The sequence below is a fragment of the Pezoporus flaviventris genome, unplaced genomic scaffold (genome assembly GCF_033815535.1).
Source record: "Pezoporus flaviventris isolate CSIRO_AGI_PZ_B2104156 unplaced genomic scaffold, CSIRO_AGI_Pfla_v1 ptg000026l, whole genome shotgun sequence".
Lineage (NCBI taxonomy): Eukaryota > Metazoa > Chordata > Aves > Psittaciformes > Psittacidae > Pezoporus > Pezoporus flaviventris.
Genome location: NW_026892574.1, coordinates 58,234 through 75,940, shown reverse-complemented (window position 1 = coordinate 75,940; position 17,707 = coordinate 58,234). Strand labels below are relative to the sequence as shown.

The window sequence follows — 17,707 nt, the reverse complement described above, 5'->3', positions numbered from 1 at the left end:
GTGCTGTGGTAGCCCCACTGTCTCCTGGTATTAAGGCAGAGAGTTAAATGAGTTACACATCTCTTTATTTTCTGTTTGCCATACAGTTTCTTCTCTTGGCATTTCAGTTTGAGGATTCTATGAGCTCAGAAAGAAGGGTTCTGTCTTTGGAATCCCCATAGCTTTCACCCAGTAAATAAAGCAGCAAAACACTAATTTTATTTCTCTTTTAGGGGGTCTCTTCACACCCCTATCCCACCCGTCTCCCCTGTAGCTCCGTTTGTACTTTGTGTTTAACCTCTTTGGACGGTCTGGCTGGTTTGCTCATGGTTGAAGATGGATTTGTTATGTTCTGTGCCTTTGCAAATGAGTCTTGTGCTTTTTGTCTTGAACTTGTCATCTTGTGGGTTTTTTGTTTGTTTCTGTTTCACCTGCTGGAGCTTGATTCTGTTTCCCTCACATAGGAACAAACTTACTTTTAATAGCTGTATTCTTCACCATTTTAACTGTGTGGGCTTCCTTTTCCTATTCTCAAGTGTGTACTTTGAGCCTCCAGCTTTTATTTTTAAATAGCCTGCATCACTTGCAGAGAAGCAATTCCCTTCAGCTGTCCCTTTTAATCACAGTTCCTTATTCTTACGAAGTTCCTCTTTCAAAATGAAGCATAGCTGATGATAGATTTTTCTGCGTGTTAAACTTCCTTGCAGGTTTAATCTGGCTGTGCTCTGGTTGTCATTTCAGCATAACATGTTGAACTGTGCCCTGCCAGGGCTACTTAGGGCAAACCTCAGGGTTGTTTTTCTTCCCTTTGGCACAAGCTGATGCACTGATTGTCTCAGGCTTGTTCTCAGTCTGTGCTCTGATTGTGTGTGCTGGTAATTAAAGGCTCCCATTACTGTTCTGTTTCCTGTCTTTGTAGCCTCCTCAGTTCCCCCCCCCCCCCACCCCATGTGTTGGGCAGCGTTGCTGTTCGGGGCAGGCCAAGAGCAACAGTACTGTGCTATTGCTTGGGCCTTCAGTTTTCAGTCCGTGGGGATTGTATTGTTTATCCATATGGTTAAATTGCTAATTTCAGTAGACCTTAAGCTCTTGCTTAATATATCAGCAGTTCTTATTCCCATACCATGTCTTTTCTGACATTAGAGTTCTGCTCATTGGTTCCTCCTGCTGCGTTTCCAGTACCCTGCATGTGATCTTCTTGTGATCTTCTTGCTGTTTGGGTTTTGTCCTTTTCTTCACCTCCCAGTTTGTGCTGTCTGTTTGTTGCCTGTCCCTGTCTGTGATGTCCCAGGGAGTGGTGTCTCTGGCAAGTGAGTTCTCCTTGACCTGTCTCCCAGAGTTCCTTTTGTTGGAGAACGTGGTGCATCACTTTAGGCTTCCCTGTGTACTTGATCTGAAGATGGGGACCAGACAGCACGGAGATGATGCATCTGAGGAGAAGGCTGCTCGGCAGATGAAAAAGTGTGAACAGAGCACTTCTGCCACCTTGGGCGTGCGCGTGTGTGGGATGCAGGTAGGGATCCCCAAGGCTGCAGGTGCTGCATGTTTCTCTTTGCAGCCCTGTTAGACCTTCCAGTTAGTGTTTTCTGCTGAGCACTGAGTCTCCCACTTCAGGTAAGTACACCTGTGTTCATGCGACATGCTTTTTGTCTTTGTTCCTAAGCCCTAGGACAAAGGAACCTACTTCTCCTGAGATGGCCTGGTTTAGCCAAAGCTGTTTGGTTCACACACAGTTACAGTGTTTTTTAATAAAATTATTTTTGTGGCGTATTGTTCAGCTAGAATTGTGGTGCCTGGGGAGGGACGTGTCCCCCCCCATTCCAGCAGCTGCTGACATTTGCTTCTGTACTGAAGTGAAAGTTGAAAAGTTGCCCTCTTCTTGTGGCTGGGCCCTGCACGCAAGGATTTGCTGCTGGTGCTGTTGTGCAGTTGTTGCTCTTTTCCGTGCCTGCAGAAGGATCTTGCCCACAGACTCACAAGCAGTCAGGTGCCCTCATTAATCATATGCCACACAATGGCGGCAGTAATGTATTGGCAGCTCCAAGTTGCTGTAAGACTTTGCTTTCTAAGCCTTTGGGGTCTGTTGTGCCATGCCTCTTGGGGACACTCAGACTGATGAGATGCCTGATGGTGTCCTGGAAGAGACTGTCAGTGTTTGGGCATTGTGGCTGTGCCTGTGGAATGCACCCTTGAGCTGCTGTGGAGTTCAGGGAACAGGCAGAGCTGTTTCCTGCTTGCTCTTGGGTTTGGTGGGGACAGAATGAGTCCCCTCTGCCCTGTCAGTGCAGGACAGCTCAGGGCTCTCTGTGTGTGACCTTAACCTGTTGCTCCCACTTGATAAGCATTTCTTTTGGTGTTCCAGGTCTATCAGCTGGACACAGGGCATTACTTATGCAGGAATAAGTACTATGGACGCGGTCTTTCCATCGAGGGCTTCCGTAATGCTCTCTACCAGTATCTCCACAACGGCATTGAGCTTCGCAAAGACCTCTTTGAGCCTATCCTCACCAAACTGCGAAGCCTGAAGGCAGTTTTGGAAAGACAGGCCTCCTACCGCTTCTACTCCAGCTCCCTCCTCATCATTTATGATGGGAAGGACAGCAGGGCAGGAATGTTTGTGGAGCGCCGTCCAGAGATGCGCCTGAAGCGGGTGGACAGCTCTGTCCCGGAGAGCCCGCAGGATGGTGGCAGCACAGAGCCCAGCTCCTCGGCCCAGCCCAAGGTGGATGTGCGTATGATTGACTTTGCACATAGCACGTTCAAAGGCTTTCGCGATGACCCCACGGTGCATGATGGACCTGACATGGGTTACATGTTTGGGCTGGAAAGCCTCATCAACATCATGGAACAGATGCGTGAGGAAAACCAGTAGACCTGAGCTACAGCGTTTTAATCTTGTCATGGTGGCAGGAGCAGACACAACCACCTACTACCACAGGAAAAAAAGCAGACAACTTTGGTTTTAAACAATTGTATTGCTCCATTGTTTTTAAATGTACTTGGATAGAAGAGCTGAGGGGAAGCAGGATGGAAGAGCTCCTTATGCTGACCCGATGCTTCCAACCACACTAGCTCTGCCTTCTGGAGGAGGCTCTGTAGATGCCTGCTGGGTGTTGGGTGTCCTGGTTCTTCACTTCTTGTGTATGCAGTCTGGAGGGAGGACCTGGACATAGGGAAGAAAAAGCAGGAGAGCCCGGGCTCTCCGGGGGGGCTGGAGCTGTGGCATGAGGAGCCTCCTACCTCAGGAGCCCCTGGGAGATCCTTCCCTTTGTAATTCTCCTGAGTTATTTGGAAGTTGGCAGTGTCTGTGGGGCTGATGGTGAGCAGCACAGGTGCTGGTCCATTCATTTGGTGTGAGCTCTGCCCTGGGTTTTGCTGAGGGGGCTTTGCTTTTGATGCTGCCTTTTTTCTGCTGTTTGGGCACTGTGAGTAACCAACCCAAACATGGAAATAAAATGACCAAATGCAACCCCTGGCAGAGCTGTGGCCGGGAGGGAATGCTTGCACACCTGCAATTGTGCTCAAGCCCGGGGCAGGCACAGGGCTTGGTAAGAGTAACTCTGCCCTGGCCTATTGACCAAGCAAGAACTCAGCTCATGGGCTAGCAATAGTATCTGTAGCAGTTAACGTGACCCTAGCTGTGCAGCGGGGCATTTCGGACCATTTCAACCCTTCCTGTCCTGTAATGTTGGTCCCACAGGTCCTACGTGTGTGTGTCCCTCCAGGCCCAGGCTGCCCTCTTCCCCTCCGGCCCTTCTGGCTGGTCCATGCACGGGGGTGATGGAAGGGAAGGCTGATGGTTAGGGCTGACCCCCTTCCTCCTCCGTAAGGGGCTCAAGGGGGGCAGGTGAGGGGGCACCTGGCTGAGCAGCCAGTGCTATGGCCTGACTGCTTAGCTTTGCTTCACGGGGTCAGTCTTTCCTGAAATAAACCACCAGTCTGTAGGTGAAGCAGCCAGCTGGGGTGTGCTCTGCTGCCTTGGTTCCCTCCCTGAGCCCATGTGTTACCCACTGCCTCCCTTGATGAGGGCATTAATGTTTGATACTGTGGCCTCGTGGTACCAAACCATACCCTGCTCTGCATCACCTCCCACCCCATGTTTCTGTGCTGGGACCCCCAAGCTCCCTCCCCAGTGTCACTGACTTGTTCCATGGTGTTCCCATTACCCTGGCTGCTGGAGAGGCCGCCTGGGTACTGGTGAGGTTGGTCTGGTTTTGTTTTTTGCACTTCAGGAAAGCTTGTTAAGGGAATGCTCGCATGTCGCATGTGTCCTGACTTGATGTGTGCACAGTCTGCTTGGGAATTGTCAGTGCTTGGCTAGCGAGAGCAGGCACAGGTCCATGGCACTGTGTGTGGAAGGGGCAAGGGAAGTGCCAGCTTTGTCCTGAACCGTACCCCTGCCTGTCTCCTAAGCCACTACTCCCCTCTGGCTGAAGACCTTTATTCACACCACACTGCTCTGTGCTGGGTTACTTCATTGCTTCTGCGAGTCACTGCCGCACGAGGCAGGGCCCCTGGGAATGTTGGGGAGCAGGGGTGGCTGGACAGAGCGAGGGGGGCTAAGGGCTGTAGTTGTGGGTGCCTTGGGTACCTCCCAACAGCCGTGTTGCCCATCGCAGCCCACCCTGTGCATGCCCTTGTCCCTTGTGGGCTGTGCTTGGGCAGGTGCAGGCCCCTTTCCTGGGAGGCATCTCGGCCTCCCCCCCACTTCCCTGTGGCCCTGCCTGCCCCTCTCCCCTTTGGACCACGGCAGTGGGACTGCACAGCTTGTACATAGCCTCAACCCTGTTTGTTTTTACATGAATAATCACTCCGTTTGTGCTTCACAGAGAACCAAAAACCATTAAAGGATCTGTTTTTGTCCGCGGTGTGCCGTGCCTGCCTGTTCCTGGCGGCTGGGCTGGGGGTGCGGCTGAGCCCTTCCGCTTCTAGGACGCGGGGCGGGCCGTCAGCAGTGGCGGGCGCTAGGACCCGGGGCGGGCAGTCGTTGCCGGGGCGGGGCGGGCGGGCGATAGGACCCGGGGCGGGGGGGGGGGGGAGCGTGGGGGCGTGGCGGTGACGCGGCGGCGCGCGGTGCTGACGTGGCGCGGTGCGATGCGGGCGCTGATTCTGGTGGGGGGCTTCGGGACGCGGCTGCGGCCGCTGACCCTGAGCCGGCCGAAGCCGCTGGTGGAGTTCTGCAACAAGGCGGTGCTGCTGCACCAGCTGGAGGCCCTGCGCCAGGCGGGGGTCACCCATGTGGTGCTGGCCGTGAGCTACATGTCGGAGGCGCTGGGAGCCGCCATGCGGGAGCAGGAGCAGCGGGTAAGGGTCCCCGGCATCCCCCGTCCCGACCCGCGGCACCCGGCTCGCACCCCCCGCTCACACTGTGCCCGCAGCTCGGCATCCGCATCTCCCTGTCTCACGAGAAGGAGCCGCTGGGCACAGGTAGGGTGCGGGCAGCTGACAGGGATAGAGGCGCTGGGGCTTGGGCTGGCACAGGGGATAGCAGCGTGGGCAGCGGGGGACTAGACGGAAGTGGACAGTGGGAGGTTGGCAGGGGGACAACCGGAGGAGGGGGCACTGAGGACAGCAGTCTGGATATGGGTAGGGCTAGGGGATGCCGAGAGCAGGGACGGTACAGACGGATAGGGCTGTGAGGACCTGGGACATGGCAAGGTGTACACCAGGGTGGGCGTAGGCAGGACAAGGGTGAGGGGTACACCAGGATGGGCATGGACAGGATAAGAGGGACAAGGGGTGTCAGAAGAGGCTGACAATAAGGACCAGGGACAGTGGGACTGAGTGAGGCTCTTGGGGCACTGGCGAGCTGGGATGGGCACAGGTGAGGCCAGGCGTTGGGCTCAACCTGTCCCCGTGGCGTCACTGATGGCCGGGCAGCGGGGCCCCTGGCGCTGGCACGGGACCTGCTGGCCGAGGACGGGGAGCCCTTCTTTGTCCTCAACAGCGACGTGATCTGCGAGTTCCCCTTTGTGGCGTTGGCCGAGTTCCACCGGCATCACGGCGGTGAGGGCTCACTTGTGGTGACCCGTGTGGAGGAGCCAGCCAAGTACGGTGTGGTGGTGAGTGAGCCCGGCACCGGCCGCATCTGCCGCTTTGTGGAGAAGCCACGTGTCTTTGTGTCCAACAAGATCAATGCTGGGCTCTATATCTTCAGTCCCGGCATCCTACAGCGCATCCAGGTACAGGCTGGGATGCTGGCCTGGGCCAGGCTGGGGGTCCAGGCCCCTGGCTCAGCCCTGTGCCCTGTCCTTGCAGCTGCGCCCCACCTCCATTGAGAAGGAGATCTTCCCTGCCATGGCGCAGGAAGGGCAGCTCTACGCCATGGAGCTGCAGGGTAAGGTGCTGCACGTGCTGTAGGCAGCATGGGGAGGTCTTGCCCCCACTGTCACCGTTGTGCTGGTGGCTGTTACAATGGCCCTGTTCCCACAGGCTTCTGGATGGACATCGGGCAGCCAAAGGACTTCCTTACGGGCATGTGCATGTACCTGCAGGCGCTGCGGGCTCAGCACCCTGAGAAGCTGCACTCAGGGCCTGGTGTTGTAGGGAATGTGCTGGTGGTAAGTGCCAGCCCCCGGCACACTGGCCTTTAGCACACATCATGGACTTTCTGTCTTCCCACCACTGTCCTCGCTGCTGTCCTCGAGCTGTGGGCTGCTGTCCACACACTGTCCGGGTGGTGTGGGCCATGCTGGGAGCTCTGGCTGAGAGCTCTGCCCTCCCGGCCCCGGCACAGCCGCTCTTCCTTCCAGGACCCCAGCGCCAAGATTGGGGCTAACTGCGTCATCGGCCCCAATGTGACGATTGGGGCTGGCGTGGTGGTGGAGGATGGGGTGCGCATCAAGCGCTGCACCGTGCTGGAGGGGGCCCGCATTCGCTCCCACTCCTGGTTGGAGTCCTGCATCGTCGGCTGGAGCTGCTCTGTGGGGCAATGGGTGAGAACGTGGGTGCACCTGTGGGAGACTGGGGCTCAGCTCTTGTGCTCCTGCTGCCTCAGGCTGCACAAGGAGGGATGGAGGGATGCACTGGTGCCTGTGGGCAGGAGCAGGAGCGTGGCACCAAGACCTGAGCCAGGGCAGGCGTGATAGGGCTTCTCTGGAGCAGGTGCGCATGGAGAACGTGACGGTGCTGGGTGAGGATGTCATCGTCAACGACGAGCTCTACCTCAACGGGGCCAACGTGCTGCCACACAAGTCCATTTCTGAGTCGGTGCCAGAGCCGCGCATCATTATGTAGCAGCCCCCACTGGGCCCTGTGCTCCTGGCTTGGATTAAATATTTATATTTCCATCTACTGAGTGTGGCCTGAGCACTGGCGTGCTCCCCAGCACCGGCCTGGCTTCCCCTCCCCATGTCTCAAGACACTGCATAAGGAAGAATAATTTAATGCTGCATTTCATGAAATCAGGCCCCAGCCAGGGGCAAGGTAACAGCCCGAACACCCAGCCCGGCCCCCTGCCCTGGCCTGGGACTGCGGTGTGTTCCCAGTGCTGCCACAGAGCTGAGGCCTTGGGGTCCCCTCCCTGAGAACGGCCCATGGGGCAAGGGGGCTGCTATGGTCCAGATGCTGAGCAGTGGGATGCTGCACCCCCCACCACCAGCCTCTCTCTCCCTGCAGCCCCAAGCCCCACACTGCAGCCCCCCTGGTCTGGGCAGCATGAATATTTGGGGAGAAGCTGGTGTGTGGCGGGGAACCCGTGGTGTGGGGCTGGGCTCTACGAGCTGGCTGGCTTGATAAAGTCATCCACCCCTGTGATGGTGGCCTTGCAGAAGAAGCAGTCCTTGTTGTTCATCAGGTGCTGGTTGATGCAGGCTCTGGGACAGAGGAGGACATAGTGTGAGCTCCCCAGCACAGCATGAAGGGCAGGAGGAGGGGGCAGGTGCTGGCAGTCACCCTGGTGTTAGGGTCACACATGGAAGCTACTCACTTGCAAGACTTGTGGGAACAGGGTCTGAAGATGGCTGAGATGGGGTGTGCGTAGCAGATGGGGCAGAGATCTTCCTCACTGGTGGGCTGTTGTGGGAGGCACCAGGCAGTTAATAGTAGCAGCAAAAGCCCTGTATCCCAGGGCAGCTCTGCCAGGAGCCAGGGCTGCTGCTGAGCATGGGGAGCGGGCTGGGGCACTCACCAGTGTGGTGGCAGCTGCCTGCTTGGACTCCTCGCTTAGGTGATTCAGCATCTTGTCCACCTTCACCAACTCCTCAGTACTGATGTAATCTGTGTCTGTGGGGACAAACTGGGTGTGTGTGGTGTGAATATGACACACATATGTATGTGTCCCGAGGTGGCTGGGCAATGCATGAGTGGCTGTGACTGCTCTTGGTGCCCAGCCAGGGCAGGGGGCCTGGTGCTGGGGACAGGGATCCCCATGCTGGGGGCAGCAAGATGGACACGGGGCACTGCGAAGGGACAACACTGCTGAAAGAAGGCACTGGACACAACCCCATCCCAAGTGCCACTGCTGGGGATCAGCAAGGGGGCCATGGACCCCTGTCCCCAGTGCTAAGGAAGGGGACTGGGACACATCACAGGGGCAGCCCTGCTCTGCCCATCGCAGGGCCAGCACTTACAGGTGTGCAGGGAGAAATGACGCTTCTCAGTGGCCGGGGCGGTGGCTGCCAGGGCTGAGGGCTCAGCGTGGCCCAGCAGGTACTGGATGGAGCGCAGCTGGAAACAGGGGTCCGCCAGCAGCACCGCCGTTGCACGCTCGACCCTGTGGAGGGACAGTCAGGCTTCTGCCCTAGGAACAACCCTCCTGTGATCACAAACCACCACCCAGCTGCACACACACACCCCACACCCCCCCCCATTCCCTGCATCATCAGTACAGGCTCAAATGCAGCTGAAGGGCAGCAGCCATCCTCCTCCTCCTCCATCATCTCTGCACAGAGGCTCCGGGGATCGATATGGTGCATCAGCACTTGCTGAGGCTGCAGCCCTCATGCACCGGTGCCTGGCTGGAGCTGCAGGGCAGCTGAAGCAGCCAGCACTGCCCTCACTTTGAAGCACCAGGGTGAGAGCTGCCACGCAGCAGCCTCATGTTGGGTGCTGTGCTCCCCCAGCCTCTGCACCAAGATGCCCCTAGGGCAAGTGGGTGCCCCCACAGGGCAGGAAGGAGCAGTCATGGCTCTCCTTGGCTTCAAGCATCAGTGAGGACAGCAGGACAGATGAAGGTCACCTTAGTGAGTATTTCCATCAGGTGCTGCAGCTTGTTCACTGCCCTGGTGAAGGAGCAGAGCTGGCTCCATGGCCAGCCCTGGGGCAAGCACAGATACTGAGGCAGGAGGCAATGCAAGGGAGAAACCAGTGGCACAGGCTGAGCCTGGGCCGGGGCACAGGGAGTTAACAGCCCCTTGATGCGCAGGCAGCTGCAGCCGCCAAATTAGCTTTTTGCTGCCCTAATGGAAACCAATTCCCCAGCCGGTTTTCCGCTCCTCACTAACGCACCCAGGCTCTGGATAATGACATTCCTGCATGTCCTTCACCCTGTGACCACCCCTTCCTTGCCATGGCCTCCCCCTCTGCTATAGGGCTCACCCCATGGCTGGGAGTGCTGGGGGGGGTCCCTGCCAGCTCGTGCAGGATGAGAGCAGCAGGAAGGACCACAAGTGGGTGTAGAGTGTGTGTCTGATGACCTTCATCTCTGCTACCAGCCTGGGTGCAGGACTGGACATGAGGGTCTCCCAGCGGTGACAATGGGGTGGGTTTATTCCAGCATCCTCCCAGAGGCTGGGCAGTCACAAAGCAGCCGGCACGGCTGCCTTACAGATTACAGCGGGTCGAGGTTGCCATTCTCCAGCCAGAGGGACAGCAGCCGTGCACCAATGAGGCTGGAGGGTCGGCAAAGCGGCTCTGAGCACCCCTGGGGACAAGCAACCACGCAGGGGCTGGTGGTGGCTGCACATCACCCTGCCCGCTCGCAGGACAACAAGGGTGGACCATGGCCACCACTGCAGCCACCACTCCCCGTGCTGGGACCAATGGGATCCCGCCCAGCCCACACGCCAGCGCGTAAATAGGGGCAGGAGCGGGACCGCGCTCCTGCTGCGAGCCCAGCTCCCGGGAGATACTGGCCGGGAGGGAACTGGCTGCTGGACGGGGCTCACCGGCGGCTGGAGCGTGGGGATGTGCCGCGGCGGCACTGAGCCCCGAGAAACTTGGCACTCCAGAGACACAGGGCTCCAGGACGCAGCGAGGCGTTCGCTCATCCCGAAACAGCGCTGAAGCAGCAGAGCATCTCAACCCCCTGGTGCTGGACACCGGCTCCCCCCGCACCTCAGTGCTGGACAGCCCACGGTCAGCTGGAGCACAGGTACGAGGCAGCTTCGCTGGGCAGGGAGATGCCACCCTTTAACTCTTACCAAGCCCCACAGCTGGAAACAGGATCCTCCTCTACAGGGTGCAAAGTGGCATCTATGGATGCTTGGTAGAGCACCCAGCCAGGGCAACACAGGGGTAGATCGGGGAGGACTGGGGCACGTTTCCTCTTGTCTTACCTATCAAGCCTGGCTGTGCTGCCGGGCTGCACAGAGACTGCTGCCCGGCACAATGTCCCCACGAGCACCCGCAGACCAGCTCTGGCCATGGGTGATGAAGCTTCTGCTGCTGCTCCAGCTGCGTGCCCATGGCCATGCTTCCCACGCCTCCCCACTGCCCCGCAGCTGCCCCAGTACCTGCATCTGCACCTCTGACCTGCTGAGCTGCAGCCGGCGGATGCTGCAGCATGTCCCCCATGCGCTGCCACCCACCGCCACCACCCTGGACCTCAGCCACAATGCCCTCACCCAGCTCCACGACCGCTGGCTGGCCGCCGTCCCACACCTTGAGGCCCTCCACATCAGTCACAACCAGATCAAGGACCTGTCTCTGCAGGCTTTCCACAATGCCTCCTACCTGCGGCACCTCGACATGTCCTCCAACCACCTGCATGCTGTGGAGACACACTACTTTGACATGCTGGTGAGCTTGGAGGAGCTGCTGCTCTACAACAACCACATCACTCGAGTGGATGAAAATGCCTTTGCTAAGCTGAGCGGCCTGCGGAAAGTCTACCTGAGCTGGAACAACCTCACCACCTTCCCCTTCCACTCGGTGCAGGGGCTGGGAAACTACAGCCTCCGCACATTGGACCTCTCCTCCAACAGCCTGAGCAGCATCCCTGTGGAGCAGCTGGCAGCTCTGCCTGAAAACATCAGGAATGGTTTGTACCTGCACAACAACCCCATCAGGTGCAGCTGCCCGCTCTACCTGATGCTCCAGCACTGGAAGCAGCGAGGTTTCAGCTCTGTGAAGGATTTTTTCGAGGAACATACCTGCAGGGTGTCTGACAACGTGCCCCGGTCCCTCATCAAGTTCCTCAAATATAACCACATGTTTGAGAACTGCTCGACGGGCCCTGAAGACGTGCACCCCTTGCCCTTCCCTGTGATGGTGGGCCAGACCCTTCTGCTTACCTGCAACACCAGCCTCCCGGCTGCAGCCACCACCTACATGTGGATCTCCCCACACCATGAGCCCATCAAACACCCAGGGAACAGCAACCGCTCCTTGGAAGTCTACCACAATGGCAGCCTGAAGATCACAGCGGCCAAGCCCTGGCACTCAGGGGTCTACGTAGGCTTGGCCATCAACAGCCCCCACAACTTCAGCAGGCTGTGTGAGGTCAACGTGACAGTCCACTACCCCAAGCTGGATGGGGAGACCTTTAGCACTGGCCTCACAACCCTGCTGGGGTGCATCGTGAGCCTGGTGCTGGTGCTCATCTACTTGTACCTCACGCCCTGCCACTGCCTGAACTGCTGCAAGAAGCCAGCTCCTCTCAGCCCTCCGCAGGAGTGCAGCGCCCAGTCCTCCATCCTCAGCACCACTCCCCCCGCCACTGACGGGCCCAACCGCAAGGTCAGTGCCAACAAGCATGTGGTATTCCTTGAGCCCATCAGGGAGACACAGAATGGCAAGATCCGCCTGGCCCTTGGCGAGGACTTCCCTGACCCCAAGAACCCCAAGGTCCTGCAGCTCAAGTCAGACTCGGAGTCCATCAGCTCTGTCTTTTCAGACACCCCCATTGTGTCATAGCGGAGCAGAGCCGAGTGCCCTCGTCAACACCGAGGCATTCCAAGAGATCTTCTCCTCCATTGCTGCAGGATAACTGAACACCCTGAATTCCTGGCTTGACTGCGACCCATAAGGGTGATCAGCACCACCCACAACTGCTTCAGCCATGAGCTTCTGGTGGGTTTTGGGCCGGGGCATACCAGTGCCTGGCAAGAGCTCCTTGTGTGAACAAGGCAATGGCCTTGTTAGCATAAGGGCAATGCTGATGAATCCAGCATGACTGAGAAACCCCCACTTCATGTGGGCACCCCAGCTCCCTAATGCTGACACGGAGGCTGGTGGTCTGCCACGTCCCTGGGCATAAGACCAAACACGGTGCCACCGCCACAGACCCCCACACCAAGGAATAGCCATGATGAGTGCAGCACTCGTGCCAGGGCCCCTGGGGGTGGCAATGCCACCATCCTCTTCCAGCCCCTGCCATCCCCATCAATATACCATGCCTGGGAGCTCAGGAGAGCGTGACCCTGTCACAAGGGGGTTAGGCACCCTCTCCCCAGTGGTGGCCACGCAGGAGAGAGATGCAGCTCAGCCCCTGACCATGCAGCCAAGCAAACATCGCAAGCTTTTGCTTCCCAAGAAGCTGTAAATAGTCACGGCAGGATTAGGTGATGTGATACACCACCCGACCGCATTGCTCAGAGCTCCTCATGCCACCAAGGACAATGAGGTCTCGGATGCACCACCCTCCTTCACTGCTTCTCCTTGAGGTGGACAAATGCGCTGCTAAAGCACAGCTATTTAGGCAGTAATCTAATAAGCCTATCGATAAATGTGAGTAATCCTCTCCTCTCCTGGGTTGTAATTCTCTAGTTACATTGAAATAAAAATGCCTATTTTTTTAAGCTTATGCTGGGCTGAGTGTCTCCTTGCCCTTGCAGGGCAGCAGCATGCAGCCACCCTGCAACCCCTGGGCACAGTGGTGGGAGTTGGGGGTGGTCTGAGGGAGCCCTGAATTTCTGCTGGCCCAGTACACAGATTTGCACTGGGCTTTGCAGCCTCTGTTCCCATCAAACGGCTTTAGGGTGGCATCAGTGAGGGGGTTAAATGTGGTGAGACAGAGCTGGTGGCCTGGGGCTGGTGCAAGAGGGCATCAAGTGCCTTGTCCCCAAGAGCAGGTCTGCAAAGTGATGCCTGAGGGCTGGAACAGAGCAGCACCTACTGACGCAAGGGCACAACCAGACCCCAAAAGGGACAAACAGGATGTAGATGTAGGGGAGAGGCACTCTGGAGAGACCGTGAGTCTCCATGCCCTCAGCAGACAGAGCCCCCACCTCACTGGACACCTCTGCTGCTTTCCCAGCACCCACCCCTGGCACAAGGAGCAGCTCTACCCCCCACATCACCTGCCTAGTCCTGCAGAGGGATAAGGGTGTCCCCCCCCACCTCTGCTGGCCACCATGATCCCAGCCACAGCCAGAACAGGAGCATGTGGCTGTCACCTGCAGCACAGGGGATGCTGGGCCCACCTTGCTGCAGGAGCACAGCTCAGACACAACCTGGGCAGCACAAACAGGAACTAGGACCCCTCACAAACAATCCCTCTAACCCACAGCCCGCCACGGCCATGCACCGCAGCCCCAAGAGCTGCTGGCAGCACTGTGACTGGTGGGAGGGGAAGGTCCCTGCAGCATCAGGGCAGTGCTAGCACCCATCCTTCAAGTCTTTCAGCCAGGAAAAAAGCAGCTTTTTTGGGTCTTTTTTTTTCCCAGCAAAACCCCAACCCTGCCCAAAGCACTTGCCGGAAACCCCTCACCCATTCTAGGAGCAGAGAGCATTTGGAAAGCAGCTATCCTGAGACAACCTCCCAGTGCTCCTCCTGACACCAACCTTGCTCACAGCCTCATGTGATACATGCCCCAGTACTGTGCACCCCGTGCTGCTGCCTAGCAGTCAGCACAGGCGATGAGATGCGGAGCGACAGGCCCCGCAGCCTGCACCCTCACCCCTGCCACTGCCAGCCTGCCACCTCCCGTCAGTGCACAGCTCCTGACGAGCCTGCGATGCTGAGCTGGCCCCACTGGGGAGCTACAGCAGGGTGATGAGGTGCTTCTGTGTCAGATGGATAGGTGAGTGGTATCCTGTCCCTTGAGAATGGATGAGGCAATGCCATCCCCTGGTTTTACACCCAGGCAGGGATCCCACAGGAAGGATGGACTGAATTTGCCCTGGGAGTATCTGGGAAAGAGACCTAGCCAACAGGGCCCAGGTCCAAACCTCTTGCCATCCTTGTAGGTCTCCTTGCTGGTGCTAACATCAACTTCCCAGGCATTAATGCCTCTGCAAACCTGCATCCTTGGCTGTGGCTAATGACTGGACCTTGGGGAAACTGGAGTGTGAAGAAACTCCTGAGGGCTCCCCTCTGGGGACACTCCAGCCTGGAGAAGTCCAGGAGAGCCCTTCTAGGCTGGCTGCAATACTCCTATCCCTGCAGGGAGTCTGAGCTCCACTATGTCAGGGACAACACACCTGAGGTTTGTGTCAGTGCTGCCCCCAAGGTCTCCCCCCTGCCTTTACCCAGGAAAATCCTGCTGCTCTGTTTCACACCTTCCGGATGCTCGGGAAGGACCCCACGCCACACTGCTGCTCCAACGAGCAAGGCAAGGCAGTTTGAACTGTCAAAGCCATTCATTAAGCAGCTTGAAAGGCAAAACATCTCAGCAAGGAAAAACATAGCCCGGAACACTGCCTCCCTGCCAGGGGGGAGTTGGGAAATGTAATGGATCCTCTCAGAGGAATACACTGTCCTCTCTTGGCAGCTTTTTGCACCATTACAGCCCTGGCTTGCTGCCAAAGTGGCCTCCTGCTCCTTGACTCTGCAGGGTAAAGCAAAGGATCAGCACAAAGCTCAGTGTCCCCAGCACACAGGGACCTGTCCCGCGCACACAAGGATAAGGACTGGGCTTTGCGACCGGCCTCCAATGCTGACTCCTGTCTCCCCCAGTACAGCTCAGCCAGGACAATATGGGTGCACTGAATGCCAGTTCCTGCCTGTCCTCCTGCCACCAGGGCTGGACACACCATGGCTGGACTTGGATCCTGTCCTCACAGTTTTCCAAAGAGCTCAAAGCAGAAAAGCCCGGTGCTGGCCCACACAATACCTGCTCCTGCCTCCCAGCATGTCCCTGATAGCCCCGAGGAGCCAGGAGATCCCAGCCTTGGCAGTCCCCCTGCTCTGGTTTGGAGCCTGTAAAAACTAAGATCAGTAGATCAGACTCCATTTTAAACCATGAAACTTAGGTCTGAGCTAGTCGTTCCTCCATACAGGGACTCCTTTAGACTGAGTGCTCCTGGCACCTTCTTCCAACACAGCTTGCTCATCAATCCATGTTGAAGGAGCATTAGCATTTAAGTGATCAGTAATTACAGTGTCCTACAGGACTGTAGAGAATTACCATGTCCAGCAGGGACCTGCCAAGTCCCCAGAATCCCAGCAGTGCTCAAGCATGTAGATGAGTGACCAGGCTGAGTTTAGGAACCTGCAGGCTGGGATCTTCTGTGACTTTTCCAATGGGGGTGACCCCAAAACCAGATCCTGCTTGGCCTGCCTCCCCCACCTGGTGCATCCTCACCTTTCTGCTTACCAGTGTGTTACTTCTGCCCAAGGAATCTCTCCATCCCCGCCCTCCCGCCAGTCCCTCTGCACCCATCTGTACTGTACAAAGGAGAAGAGTGGTAGGGATCCAGCCAGAATTACCCCAACATCATATCAGCCCAGTGCTGCAGCTCCTGGCAAGTCCCACTGACTCATACTCAGCATCCCACTGGCACAGTGTGGTTGGTTTTGGCCCAGGATCCCCATCCTGTGCTTTGCTGGCTGGTACCACCATGTTCCTGGTGACCAAAGGGCTCTTTCCTCCTGTCCTCTCCATCTTCTGGGCAGAAGTCTCTTGGAGATACACCCTGAAGGCTGCTTAGGTCTTTTCTTGTACAGTTGCACTGCAGACAAGTTTGCTGACTCCTTGCATGTGTCTTAATGCTCTAACTCACACTGAGAGCATCAGCTAAGGGCAAGGCTGAGGAACATCCTCGCCTGGCCTTGCTCTCCACGCTTCTGAGGGCATGGTGTCAATGGGGCATGACAGAAGCTGAAGGAGTGGAATGGTGGCCAAGATCTGATACAATACAGCTCATTTCTGCTCTGGAATGGCCACTCACTTCCCACAAAGCCTGTTCCAATCCATATGCCCAATCCTAATTACAACATGCCCTCACACACAGAGAACCAACAGCTTCACCTTTGGGCCTCACCCCTTCCCCTGCTGCTTGCTTGTGCCAGGATCCTTACACAAGCTCTGGCCAACTCTGCTCCATTAGCTCACTCCAAAAGAGGCTTGATAGAAAATCTGCTCAATTATTTAGCAGACCAACATGGGGATGATACCTGCTCAGCCTGCCAGATCCTGCCTTCCCTCTCCTCCCACAAACCCAAGGCTCAGTCGGTAGGCCTGGTGAACAGGCAGCACACAAGTATCCCTCCTCCCCGTCCCTGCCAGGCACTGAGGCTCCCTGCAACGAAGGTGCTGCTCAACTGCTGTCAGACCTGAGGGTGGGTGAGAGCAGCATGTCAGGACACTCAACAAGTCCCATGACAACACTGCAAAGACCAAAATAGTTTTAAATGAAGAAGCTGTTGTCTGTCAGTGAGCCCAGGCCCCAGCACCAGGCTGCCCTTCTCTCACCTGCTGACAAGGTTTAGCTCCCTCCCGGCAAGCCCTCAAGGGACAGGCAACTCCCATGCTCCTGTCTGTGAACTAGAAGACCCTCTGATGACAGACTCCAGCTTGAGCCAGCAGCTCCCTACCTGTGTCCTGCACTAATTCTCTGCCCCTGTTTGCAAAGTCCATTACAGAGAGGGACTTGAGCCACAAAATCTCCAGGGCCTGCTACAAAGATCAGTAAGCCTGGACAAAGTGGGCAAGAAGCTTTGGTTAACCACAAGCAGCACTAGCCATCCCCAGTGAGGAAACATTTCTTTTCTCTCAAAAGCAGAGCCTGCTCCATCCAGGGACTAAGGTGTATGATGTATCAACTGCCTCATCACATCCCAGCCTGGGCAAGGTTCTCTTTTCTTGTGCTTAATGGTTCTGATGCCAGGAGTCTGAAGCGAGAGGACTCGATGCCTGGCTGAGAGTTCTGTGCTGGGCAAGGAGCAGCTGAGGCATCCTGACAATGAAGCTGAGTGAGTTGGCAGGGCTTTGGCTCTCTACTCCCACCCATTCCCCATTGGCTCCATAAATGGGACTTCACTCCTCCACTTCCAGATGAACCCACTCTCTCTGTCCTAGGACAAAGCTTGCTCAAGTGCCTGGTACAGCATCAGTTTGCTGCGTTCGAGGCAACCAGAAAAAACACAGCAAAACCAAGGAAGTCACCCAATATCTCATTCTCTGTCATCCTCTGGGGCAGAGCCTCCTCACAGGGGACCAGTCAGGCTAACATCTAGAGTCCCAAGTAATTTCCACAGAGAAGTTCCTACATGCAAATGTGGGCGAGATAATCTCTCTGCTTTTAATTTCTAGCAATCTGGGAGTTATCAAATGGCACCTGGAAAAGATTTCTACCTGCTTCCAGCACTGCCTGGGCAGAGTGCTTCCAAGCAAGGAAAAAAGCC

The 17,707-nt window shown here is 56.8% G+C and overlaps 4 protein-coding genes across 8 annotated transcripts in view; 3 read left to right on the top strand and 1 right to left on the bottom strand.

Annotated features, from left to right (window-relative positions):
* The window catches only part of IP6K1 (inositol hexakisphosphate kinase 1), a 39,080-nt gene extending 34,391 nt beyond the window's left edge, over window positions 1-4,689 (top strand). For all 4 annotated transcript variants that reach the window (XM_061458214.1, XM_061458217.1, XM_061458213.1 and 1 more), the window contains 2 exons: window positions 1,317-1,492; window positions 2,342-4,689. In XM_061458214.1, coding sequence (XP_061314198.1) covers window positions 1,317-1,492; window positions 2,342-2,851 — 686 coding nt within the window. In that variant the 3' untranslated portion in view covers window positions 2,852-4,689. The remainder of the gene's footprint in view (window positions 1-1,316; window positions 1,493-2,341) is intronic.
* A 323-nt stretch (window positions 4,690-5,012) lies between these two features.
* Window positions 5,013-7,270, top strand: GMPPB (GDP-mannose pyrophosphorylase B). The gene is made up of 7 exons (XM_061458218.1): window positions 5,013-5,283; window positions 5,358-5,406; window positions 5,860-6,161; window positions 6,238-6,316; window positions 6,412-6,539; window positions 6,732-6,914; window positions 7,084-7,270. The coding sequence occupies exons 1-7, from the start codon at window positions 5,074-5,076 to the stop codon at window positions 7,213-7,215; spliced, it is 1,083 nt and encodes a 360-aa protein (XP_061314202.1). The 5' UTR covers window positions 5,013-5,073; the 3' UTR covers window positions 7,216-7,270.
* A 77-nt stretch (window positions 7,271-7,347) lies between these two features.
* The window catches only part of RNF123 (ring finger protein 123), a 47,376-nt gene continuing 37,016 nt past the window's right edge, over window positions 7,348-17,707 (bottom strand). For both annotated transcript variants that reach the window (XM_061458210.1, XM_061458211.1), the window contains exons 35-39: window positions 8,550-8,692; window positions 8,108-8,202; window positions 7,907-7,992; window positions 7,612-7,793; window positions 7,348-7,580 (exon numbers count right to left, since the gene is read on the bottom strand). In XM_061458210.1, coding sequence (XP_061314194.1) covers window positions 7,694-7,793; window positions 7,907-7,992; window positions 8,108-8,202; window positions 8,550-8,692 — 424 coding nt within the window. In that variant the 3' untranslated portion in view covers window positions 7,348-7,580; window positions 7,612-7,693. The remainder of the gene's footprint in view (window positions 7,581-7,611; window positions 7,794-7,906; window positions 7,993-8,107; window positions 8,203-8,549; window positions 8,693-17,707) is intronic.
* AMIGO3 (adhesion molecule with Ig like domain 3) lies at window positions 9,647-12,942 on the top strand. Its single transcript, XM_061458212.1, has one exon. It carries the CDS (start codon window positions 10,399-10,401, stop codon window positions 12,052-12,054), a length of 1,656 nt encoding a protein of 551 aa, XP_061314196.1. The 5' UTR covers window positions 9,647-10,398; the 3' UTR covers window positions 12,055-12,942.

What these genes read in the sequence shown, in the direction of transcription:
- AMIGO3 (XM_061458212.1), top strand. Translation starts at nt 10,399, where the DNA reads ATGCTTGGTAGAGCACCCAGCCAGGGCAACACAGGGGTAGATCGGGGA.
- GMPPB (XM_061458218.1), top strand. Translation starts at nt 5,074, where the DNA reads ATGCGGGCGCTGATTCTGGTGGGGGGCTTCGGGACGCGGCTGCGGCCG. An exon ending in TGCGGGAGCAGGAGCAGCGG is followed by an intron (nt 5,284 to 5,357) that starts GTAAGGGTCCCC and finishes CTGTGCCCGCAG; the next exon opens with CTCGGCATCCGCATCTCCCT. An exon ending in GCATCCTACAGCGCATCCAG is followed by an intron (nt 6,162 to 6,237) that starts GTACAGGCTGGG and finishes CTGTCCTTGCAG; the next exon opens with CTGCGCCCCACCTCCATTGA.